This window comes from Procambarus clarkii, chromosome 69 (genome assembly GCF_040958095.1).
Source record: "Procambarus clarkii isolate CNS0578487 chromosome 69, FALCON_Pclarkii_2.0, whole genome shotgun sequence".
Classification (NCBI taxonomy): Eukaryota; Metazoa; Arthropoda; class Malacostraca; order Decapoda; family Cambaridae; genus Procambarus; species Procambarus clarkii.
The window spans coordinates 13134611-13146484 of NC_091218.1; the positions used below are offsets into that span (position 1 = coordinate 13134611).

At 38.1% G+C, this 11874-nt stretch overlaps 1 protein-coding gene across 1 annotated transcript; it reads right to left on the reverse strand.

Moving 5' to 3' along the window:
* Positions 1 to 246: 246 nt before the first annotated feature.
* RpS25 (ribosomal protein S25) lies at positions 247 to 9559 on the reverse strand. The gene is made up of 4 exons (XM_045765295.2): positions 9472 to 9559; positions 3109 to 3216; positions 1525 to 1690; positions 247 to 338 (listed from the first exon to the last, which is right to left on the reverse strand). The coding sequence occupies exons 1-4, from the start codon at positions 9472 to 9474 to the stop codon at positions 268 to 270; spliced, it is 348 nt and encodes a 115-aa protein (XP_045621251.1). The 5' UTR covers positions 9475 to 9559; the 3' UTR covers positions 247 to 267.
* Positions 9560 to 11874: the final 2315 nt, after the last annotated feature.

The window sequence follows — 11874 nt, forward strand, 5'->3', positions numbered from 1 at the left end:
CCCTGTATATACATTGATTTTTTTTTTTTTAGCTTTTACGTGAGCCCCACAAACTAGTTTGTGTGGCTCAAGTTTTGATTACCTCACAAGACATTTCAAAATTTCCACGACATATGGCAAATCCCCCTTATATATCAATATGAAATAGTTTAAATCCGTTTATTTGATATTCAGCTAATAGCTGTTTTCTATATTTATCCATGTTTCTGTAGCAACCGACACAATCAGGCATATATAAACAATATATAGACTCGAAAATTTATTGTTCTAGTCTTCAGACTTGGTGGTTCGTGTGTAGACGACCTGCGCATGGTGCTTCACAACTTGTCTGATCAGACCTGAAAATAGAGTTTTGTATTGAGAATTGTTGATATATAATTATTTAAACATTCAAATCTACTAGCAAGACAAAAAGAAAATGTTCATTGTAGATTACCACGTCCTAGAGACTACTTATTGTACTATTTGACCAATAGGTTATTTCAAGTCAGGCTGAAGTTACAGATTATTCGTAAGTAGGTGAAAACCATAGGGAATATTTAGCCGGTGAGTCCAAGTAGTGGTGTCCTATGAACACATGACAATAGCTATATGCACTACTGATATGTTGGTATCAACCTATTTTTCTGTACTGTATCAGTAGAAGTAAATACTGTAAACTAACTTTTTTATGGATGGTTAGAAGTCTAACAAAAATTAAGTATACAAGTATGTATTGTTTAAATATTGGTGCAGCTCCACCTCTAAAATACTGATACAGAGCAAATTATGAAACTAGAGAAGAGTGACTAGGTACTCGTTAAGGAAAGTATGCAACATACAAGAGCAATGAAAAGGGACACTTAAGTTCATATGATCAAGTACATGTAAGGAGTCTTACCACACATGAAATTTAAAAATACAAAGTTCAGAAGGCCAGTTTGTATATGATTATAAACAGGTTGATGACAGTGTGGATATGAATGAAAAACTTTAGCGATATGAAAATTGTACACAAGGATTGGAAACAATGTAAGTGTATAATGCTATACAAACTGGTAGAATAATGAGAATTAAGTAGCAATGGGTTACTTATTCCGTGGACACAATGAGAACACGAGGCAAGTAAATATTTTTAAAATACTTTAGACGCTATGAAAAAAATTTGATAGCAAAAAAGTCAGGATACGAGACTGATATGGAGTTCCCACATATATAAGGGTACCACAAAAAAAATCTACTTAACCCAAGTGACTAGCATCATGCATGCCTAAATTTGTATGTCCCCTAACTAAGACACCTTAGAGGAACCAAGGTGCCAACTCATGGGAACTAGCCACAAAAAGCATCAACTGCAAGACTGCTAAAACAGCAGGCACCACAGACAGCTTTATGAAGCATTTATCTACCATATCATTAACACAAAGAGGAGTATACAACTCACTTGCTGACTTTGATATGGAAAAGGTTTGCATTACTGTACTATATATTTAAACATTCAAACCCAATAAACGTGTTAGTACGCCAAACTAAAATTAAACCAACCTTTAACTTGAAGCTCGTCAAGGGCACGACGGGCCAGAGACCCTGTGATCTTCAGCCTCTCACTAACAACGGAGGGAGTGATAAGCTTGTAAGACGGCACTTCTTTGTACAGCTTATCATATGTAGGCTTGTCAAACAACACCAAGTTGTTCAGCTTATCACGGACCTGTAGACAAATTGCTTAATGAATGAACAATATATTCTAAGGAAAATACTATATAGCACTTAGTATATCTTTTCTGAAGTACACAATACAGTATTCTTTGCAAATGTAGTAATGTACAGTGGTTTCAGGTTAATGCAAACAGTGATTGAATATGTACAGATAAGCTTGGTTTTGATACATCATAACTGCCAGAATTATGAAGAAATTCTTATAACCTTACTTGCAAATAATTAATAAAAAATTACAATACTTGATGAATTTCTGAAAATACTATTAGATGTCTTGATGATTAGAAGTTTGCCAAGAAAACTTTATTTTGGATGAAGCAAATAACTACCACAAAACTGGGAATGGAGTTATGGCAATATACTGCATGACATTTATACCACAGTTCACGGTAGCTATTTACAGTACTGTACATGCAATATCTTGTCTAATGGCGAGTACTGCACTACGTCGACCAAACTACACAATAGAAAGTGAAGGGACGACAACGTTTCGGTCCATCCTGGACCATTCTCAAGTCGATTGCTGACCATTTACAAATGACTTGAGAATGGTCCAGGACGGACCGAAACGTCATCGTCCCTTCACTTTCTAGTGTGGTTTTGTCAACATATTTCATCCACGTTATTGTGACTCCTCATCTGCATACTGCACTACTATGCACCATAGGTGGCATCACTGCCTTATACAAGTTTTCTATAATAAAATTTAAAAACTTTATTCTCATCCCATCCTCCAGTTTAGAGTTTTTCTAGATGTGGACCATTGTACAAATATTGATGTAATGGGCAATTATAGTAGAACATGGTACTAATCACTATAGAATATGGTCTGGAAAAAACTAAAAAAACTACTGTAATTCTTAGGCCTAGTATAACATACTATATTTGGAGTATCATACTATACTGATATCAGTTGAACAATATTAGGCCTAGCCTGGGATAGATTAGATTTTTATTGGCAGCAAATTCAAAAGATTTTCCCATTTATCGAAATCCAACAGAACCAAATTCTACTTTTTTAATTGTCCAATGTCAATATTTGTATGATAGTCCACATAGTACTGTACTGTACTTTTTGTAGCTATCTGAACACCAGGATGGGCTGTTTAATCCTAAAAGAAAAGTCTACAGTTATCTTTGAATCTAGGCAAGAGCAGACAGAATATGATATTTCAATTAGCCGAGGAGCCAAATCATTAAAATATCTAATAGGGAATAATGTATTAAATTACTTAACCTTAAGATTGCCGACAGCATGCAAAATTATCTATTCTCAAAAACTGCTTGGCCATAATATTTTTTACAATTAAACTCCAGCAGATACAAATCTTATGCAAAGAAAACATTGTAATTCCACTCCCTGTCTAAAATAATATAAATACAGTACCCAAATAAACCCCAAGTACCAACCTTTCCTTTCGACCACTTCTTCTTCTTGGCCTTCCCACCACCTCCTCCCTCCTTCTTCTTGGCAGTCTGCTTTGCAGGCTGCTTAGCCTTCGTATCCTTTTTAGGTGGCTGAAACAGAAATATAACATGACTTACTTCAATGACAAGTAAACGAGTTCGTATTTAAAGTATGAAAATCAAACGTTAAATAGAAAAAGACCTGAAATTAAGTTTCATCAATGGAAAGAAGATTGTCAAGATCTTATCACTGCTTTCATACTGGGTACAAAGGAAACAGCCAGAGATCGCCTTGGGTGTCTACCATTCAGAACAAACCAGAGGCCAAATACAATTCCATTCTTGTAATTTCAAATTTTGTCCAACATTTTGACCCAAAATTATTGCGGTGTATACATAACATCTACAACATTGCTGTATCCAAGACTAAATAAATAAGCAAACCCACTATACACTGTATCTAATCTACCCAACGTAACAATCCAATTATACATTATAATGGAACCATTATAATGGACAGAATCCATTATACATTATAGTGGAACCAGCCCGTCCTCCAAAAATGGGGAGGGAAATGTATTAGCACAAGTGCAATTATATACTTTTCATAGCAGTCATGAATTGCACTTATTTTCACTTAGTATTAAACTGTACTCTCAAATATATTGTGAATATAGAGTTTACCTGAAAAGCTGAATAGAAACACACGACCTAACCTAACCTTTTTAGTTTGAAGATAAGCATTTTAATGCTTCTTAATTTCAATTAGTACTTAACCTATAGCTATGTTATTAGTTTTATAAAACTAATAAAACAAAACTAAAATATCAAATTGTAAAGTAACTCAGGATTTTCAAATTTTGTATAAAATCTCTATTGTTTAATAAAACTGAAAAAGAAATTCCTGATACTTTAAAACTTGTCTATAGCTAATTGAACTTGAAAACTTCATCATAAAATTCCGAGTGTCTTAAGAGAAAACGAGAATAAATGGGGAGGTAAATGTAACCGCCCCATTAGTGCAACTGTGTACTATGTATGACAGTAAGGAAATGTACTTATTACACTTGGTATTAAACTGTACTGTCAGTTCGGAGGATGGGTTGAATGGAACACAAACCCAAAATGTACTGGAACACAATGGACAAGGTAAAGGACACAACTAAGAGAACATTTAGTGTTTACATGATAAAATGGCAAGATTGGCCATTTTATCGAGTCATTGGCTGATCATGATTCTCAAGAAAGTGCGTGTTGAAAGCAGCAGCTAAAAAAGACGAAGGATACCAAGCTTGAATGGAAATCCTGTACAGTACCACTATGTCAACCGAGTCCCCTTTGTTACATAATGTCCAACGTAAGTATTTGATGCCTTGTAATTACCAAGGAAAATTTAGACAATCTTAAAGGCAGCCATAGTGGCAAGGAGAGCCAGAGCAAAGATCCTGATACTTAGCAATTTTAACCACTGGGAAAAAAAGTAAAAAATGCTCCTAATGAGGGCGATGAAACACTAGAGCGTTAAGGAAACTACAAACCATTTCTAAGCTGCTGTACAACCATATATGGAAGGAAAACTACAATACTAAATGTGATCATACTGCAGGGACAGGAATAAACACACAAGAGTGACAAAGAAGCATGTTAAGGTTCAAGGTCTACAAACTAGAACCAGATTTTTGTCTAAACAGATGCAACAACAGTTGACCAGAAACATCACTTGACAGAATTGAGTTAATGTAAAGCTGGCAAAACACACACATGAAGGAATTCTCTAACAGAAGTACCAGGCCAAATTTCAGCATAGTTATGGATGGAAGCAGCAGGAAGTGTTACCCATTAACTCTAGTGTTCAATATTACACTAGAATTAGTGAACTACTGGAAATGAAAATCTTTAATGGCAAATGTAATGGGGGGGGGAGTAGACATACATGACCTAAATTAGCATAACCAAGCAAATTTAGCATCAGCAAGAAAAATGGTAGGATGGATTACGAGAATCTTCAAATCCTGGGATCCCATCACAATGGTTGTACTGTACTAATTAAATCACTTGTGCTGACTCAACTTTAGTGTGGCTTGATCTTCTCTTCCTGCCCTTCAGAGCAGGAGAGATTGCCAAAAGAGGGAATAGAGAACATATACAGCATACATGAGACACAAAGCACCTAAATTATTGGGATCATCTCAAAGCTCTCCAAATGTACTCCTTAGACAGGAGATGAGTAGAGTATCAAATACACATGTCAAATACTGTAGGGGTCAGGTCCAAAATTTACACAGTAAAACATAATGGAGTGAACAATATACTGTAGAAGGAAATGCAGAACAGAACAAGTAAAGAGCAGGGGTGCCCATAGGCACAATCAGAGAATGCTGAATAAACATTATGAGGTATACAGTTGTTCAATATTCTCAGCAAGTATCAGAAATATTACTGCAACAAACATGGACGTCTTCAAGAGAAGACATGATAGTTTTCTTCAAGAAGTGCCAGACCAACCAGGCTGTAGTGGATGTGGGCCTGCAGGCCCCTCCAAGCAAAGGCCTGTTCTACCAAGCTCTCAAGTCAGGCCAGGTTTGAGGATAAGAACTCAGAACCCAATCTAGGTAAAATCCAGGTAACTACATATTGGTTTTGAATGTATTGCCTCCAGGATATCTCCCTCCTGAGGACAGGTTGAAAGACCTCGCCCTTAAAAACCTTTTGAGAACAGGGAATATGATAACTACATATAAACCAATCTGACAGCTTCCTCGAGGCCTCCTTGACCTCCGTGGGTCAAGGTAAACTCCATTACATCCACAGAGCATATCCTTATTTACATCATACTGTACATGTAAATCCCAGACAAGTGTTTAAATGAACACATGATAACTGCATTATTTTATGAATCAACACATGACAATAACAGTCATCTACGGCTTAACTGCACAAAACCCTGCGGTAATTAAAATGTTAAATACAAGTACCCATTAGTAAAACTACAATGTGGATCCTACATTAATCTGAGAATAATTATTTAAAGATCACAAATTTTAATCACAGGAAGGGTTTCTATAAAATATACTTTGATCATTAACAAAATGACCTTCCTGTGAATAATCATAGTAAGTCATTCTGACTACCATTTATTTACTGTATTTGCCAGCGTATAAGACGCACTTTTATTTTTAAATGTATAAAAAAAAATGCCCTGCGTCTAATGTGGGCCGCATTACGGATGGGAGACCGAGGGGCATAGGCTACGGAGCCAGACGAGCATACTGGGCAAGTTTGCAAGGCACAAGAACTGTTGCCAATATTGAAAGCAAGCAGAGTTTTCACAATCTGCTATCACAACCTTACGATACATCAGTAGTTATGAAGGAAGCTCACAACTTGCCCAGTAAACATAACCCGCACCCGATGTCATACAGTATTTAACGACTTTCCTTAAAAGACTTACCTAAATGAAATCCGATCCTAGAGATTTGAAAGAAATGTTAATTTCATCTGTCTGTCGGCCACTTGCAATGCATGAATGACTGCAACACCAGAGCACTGATGGTACACCACCTTGGTGCCCTGATGCGACAAGTTGGGTTGGTGGGTTGGACATGCAGGAGTGGGATTGGGTGGTTATAAATAGGAGCTGCCTCATATGGGGCAATAGACCTTCTGCAGTTACATTGTTCTTATGTTATGCAACAAAACATCACATCCAGAAATACAAGTTTCACATCCTGTATAGCAGTTCTCTTTCCCAAAATATAAACAACTACACCACAGTTGATCTTAGATGAGGTAAGAGATGGCGTATAAAATCCACTTTAAAATCTTTCAATAAATGTATGATGTACTAAAATTTTGTACACAGCCTTGTAAAATAGGGGTGCATCCTATGCGAAGGTGCATCTTTTATGCCGGCAATACAATGCATGTCCAATTTTTCAAATATTGATACTGCAGAATTTCTGATGCCCTTCCTCGATTGAATATTGACCATACAGCCAAAATTTTTAGCCAAAACTAAATCATACAAAGTTCTAGAAATTATTGAAGTCGTTCACCAGAATGAATCCCGCATCACAGGACTTCCTAGACATGCATTATCAACAGCTCATGACTCAGCAGTGTACCTGAAGAGTACAGGGCTGGGATTTGATCAGCCTACGACATTATCTGGCAAATCACATGTGTGCATTAAAATCATAAAAGCTCATTCAAGAAATGAATTTTTTTCAGAATTGATAGTATATGAAAGCAACTTAATATAAGAACATAAGAACAAAGGTAACTGCAGAAGGCCTATTAGCCCATACAAGGCAGCTCCTATCTATAACCATAAGAACATAAGAACAAAGGTAACTGCAGAAGGCCTATTGGCCCATACGAGGCAGCTCCTATTCTATAACCACCCAATCCCACTCATATACTTGTCCAACCCGTGCTTGAAACAATCGAGGGACCCCACCTCCACAATGTTACGCGGCAATTGGTTCCACAAATCAACAACCCTGTTACTGAACCAGTATTTACCCAAGTCTTTCCTAAATCTAAACTTATCCAATTTATACCCATTGTTTCGTGTTCTGTCCTGTGTTGATACTTTTAATACCCTACCAATATCCCCCCGGTTATGTCCATTCATCCACTTGTAAACCTCTATCATGTCACCCCTAACTCTTCGATCCCTTTCGCAATCCGACTTCGCAATCACAACACCATCTAGCTCGTATCTTGTAACTATCATCATTACCTAACCTCAGAACTTTACATTTATCAGCATTAAACTGCATCTGCCAATCCTTTGACCATTTCAAAACCCTATCTAGATCAACTTGAAGTGATAAGTGAGTCCTCCTCCGAATTAATTTCCCTACCGATTTTCGTATCATCGGCAAATTTACAAATGTTGCTACTCAAACCTGAATCTAAATCATTTATATATATTATAAATAACCACCCAATCCCACTCATATAATCCCATAAGGATTAAAGTCATGGCCATTTAGACCCCTAACATTTTTGGAGCATTTTCCAACATGCATAAGAATTTGGGAGCCAGCACGTTCTCTCATGGTGCCACTATATAATTTAAAAATGATTTGCCTAGCCAGGAACACAAAGCTAGTCAGTTCCAAACCCGCTAAACCTACTGAGGCCGATGAATAGTCACTAATACAGAAAATTCATTCGAGTAATAAGAACATAAGAAAAGTAACTGCAGAAGGCCTATTGGCCCATACGAGGCAGCTATCTATAACCACCCAATCCCACTCATACATGTCCAACCCACGCTTGAAACAATCGAGGGACCCCACCTCCACCACGTTACGCGGCAATTGGTTCCACAAATCAACAACCCCGTTACTGAACCAGTATTTACTCAAGTCTTTCCTCAATCTAAACTTATCAAATTTATACCCATTGTTATAAACAATTTATAACATTGTTTAATGATACTTAAAATATTGGTAAATTCTGTAGAAAAAAAATGATTAGGCGAGTAGACTGGTTGCAGCACACTACAAGACCAGACTAAGTCAATTCCATTTATTTTCCACCTCTCCTATACGCTCAACCAATTATTCTTAAAACATTACCTTTAAGAAAAAGCTTGATCTGGAATATTTTATTTTTGTAATTATTGAATAAATGAACTTGAATGGAATATAATTTAATTCATCTTGAATGTGAAAATTAATAAAGTTGGAAGGTAATTACGAGCACAGTATGAAGCCAGGAGCGGGGTTATGAGGGCCCAGGAGGTGAGATATGGGGCCCAGGAGCTGGGATATGGGGCCCAGGAGCTGGGATATGGGGCCCAGGAGCTGGGATATGGGGCCCAGGAGCTGGGATATGGGGCCCAGGAGCTGGGATATGGGGCCCAGGAGCTGGGATAAGGGGCCCCAGGAGCTGGGATATGGGGCCCAGGAGCTGGGATATGGGGCCCAGGAGCTGGGATAAGGGGCCCAGGAGCTGGGATAAGGGGCCCAGGAGCTGGGACAGGCAAACATTTACACCCCATACCAAACAGCTTGGCAGAAAACTCGTGTAAACATTCATACAAAATTAAACAAATATTTTGAAAGCCACGCCACAAATTGTTTGTACTACAATAAAAACCTTACCATAAACAAGTAGCTAGTTAAGATGTAATGACTTTCCTGGCAAATAAAAAAAAATAGTTAGGCTGGCCGAGCCCCCACGTGCTCGGCCAAACACATTCCCTTATTACTCACTTATCTCCACCTTCCCCTTAACGCGCCCCGCCTCACAGCACGCTAAACACCCTGCTTCACCTACCTAGAGTACTCAAGGTAAAAGTACGAGTGTCAGGAATGAGTATTTAGTGAGAGAAGAGCGAGGAGGACTCACCATGGTGCGGGCTGTGTTGTGGTGCCGAGCAGGAGGACCGCCGCTCCTCTCCCATTGGTCCAGCCCTCGCCGCCTTCATCATGGTTCTCTTCCCATATTAATACTTTTATTACAAATATATATATATACAGAACATAATAAAATGGTTAGTTAGTTGTTAAAGAAATATATTTTTATTAAAGTCACTAATACGCAAAGCGTTTCAGGCTTAATTTATAATAATTCATTTAAACTCCCTAATACATTTTTATTTCGTTATCAAATATTTCTCATGTTTTATAATTAAACATGTTTGATATTATTATATAAGAAATTATTCCCATTCACAGGCACAAATACAGTGTAAGAATTTAACTATATTACATTCTTCAATTTCAATTTCTACAATATACTTACCTGATCGTACTTACATAATTGTGCTTATGCGGTTGAACTTCTGAACCAGGGCCAGGATTCTTGAACCACTTCAGTATACACTTACGAGATCTGTATCTCTTACCTTGGTCGTGGTAGCTTAGTCTGTATTTATTACAGTTTAAACTCCATGACGTTCTAATACGATATCCTCCATAAAACTAATACTGAACAAACTTTTTTTTGTTTTACACACAGGTGGGTACAAGAGCAGACGACTGCTGACTCCTGTTAGCTGGCTGAGAGCTTTTCCTTCCCATAGCTCATGGTAAGCCTTACCCTACTAGTTTTACACACAGGAGGGTACAGGAGCAGACGACTGCTGACTCCTGTTAGCTGGCTGAGAGCTTTCCCTTCCCATAGCTCATGGTAAGCCTTACCCTACTAGTTTTACACACAGGAGGGTTCAGGAGCAGACGACTGCTGACTCCTGTTAGCAGGCTGAGAGCTTTCCCTTCCCATAGCTCATGGTAAGCCTTACCCTACTAGTTTTACACACAGGTGGGTACAGGAGCAGACGACTGTTGACTCCTGTTAGCTGGCTGAGAGCTTTCCCTTCCCATAGCTCATGGTAAGCCTTACTCACTTAACAACCTAGTATTAACTTACTGTCTTTGTGAGACCATTTAATTGAGTTGTTGTGACCCAAATGTAGATGAATAAATTGGTTAGATTCTCTCTCAAATTCCATGAGGCCGCAGAAGTGGATATAAGTGCATAAGAATGGGCCGTGTATTTCTAGTTTACCAGCGAGGTAACTATCAAGGAATGAGAGAGGAACTGCGAAGCATCTCCTGGAATTGAAATTGAAATTGAAATTGAAATTGAAATAAGTTTATTGAGGTAAAATACACACAAAGGGATGAGGTAGCTCAAGCTATTCTCACCCCGTTCAGTACAACGTGTTAGTACATACATAGACACACATCACAAACAATAAACATATTACCAAACATTCTGAGAGATAAACAACTCCTGGAGGGAGCTGATGGGCGAACATAACAACATCTTGACAAAACTTTAAGAAGGTCATCACGGAACTCGTTCAAAAGTAAGTGCAAAAAAAGGAGGAAGAAACGAAAGTGAACTAGATGGATAACTCGGGCAGTAAACAGCCATTGATAACTAAGAGGAACCTCTGGAGAACTTACAAATCCACGATGGACATCATTGGTCATCAAGGGAACTAAACTCAGCCACCCAGGAAATCAGATCAACCAAAAGAAACTATGAAAGAAAACTTGCCCAAAACATAAAGAAAGATCCAAGTCGTTCTATGTCTAATTAAGAAGTAAAACCATAACTAAGGACTCTGTAGGACCTTTAAAAGGTCTAACTAACCAAACAATAATGGACTACAAAATGGCAGCAAAGACTAAATGAATATTTTACATCAGTGTTCGCACTGGAAAGGTTACATGACATATCCCATCACCCACATAAATGTTTCAAGGGGGTGAAGAGAATAAATTTATGAATATAACCATAACATGCGACATAAACATGAAAAACATTAACAAACTTAAAGAATCGAAAACCCCAGTGGATGGAATCCAATCCAAAGTCATAAAGGAACAGCAGTCTCCGTGGTGTAGTGGTAAGACACTGGCCTGGCGTTCCGCGAGCGCTATGTCATGGGTTCGTATCCTGGCCGGGGAGGATTTACTGGGCGCAATTCCTTAACTGTAGCCTCTGTTTAACGCAACAGTAAAATGTGTACTTGGATGAAAAAACGATTCTTCGCGGCAGGGGATCGTATTCCAGGGACCATAGGATTAAGGACTTGCCCGAAACGCTACGCGTACTAGTGGCTCTACAAGAATGTAACAACTCTTGTATATATCTCAAAAAAAAAAAAAAAAAAAAAAAAAAAACTGGCAGAACTCTGCCTACCGCTGAAACTCCTTTTCACAAAATCTCTGGACAAAGGGGTAGTCCCTCCCTTGAAAGCACATATGCATCTGTCATCCCATTTTCAAAAACGGCAGA

Coding starts and splice junctions, on each gene's coding strand:
- RpS25 (XM_045765295.2), bottom strand. Junction 1,691..3,108: donor AGAAGTGGTCGAAAGGAAAG/GTTGGTACTTGG, acceptor ATTTGTCTACAG/GTCCGTGATAAGCTGAACAA. Junction 339..1,524: donor TGACGAGCTTCAAGTTAAAG/GTTGGTTTAATT, acceptor CTCTATTTTCAG/GTCTGATCAGACAAGTTGTG.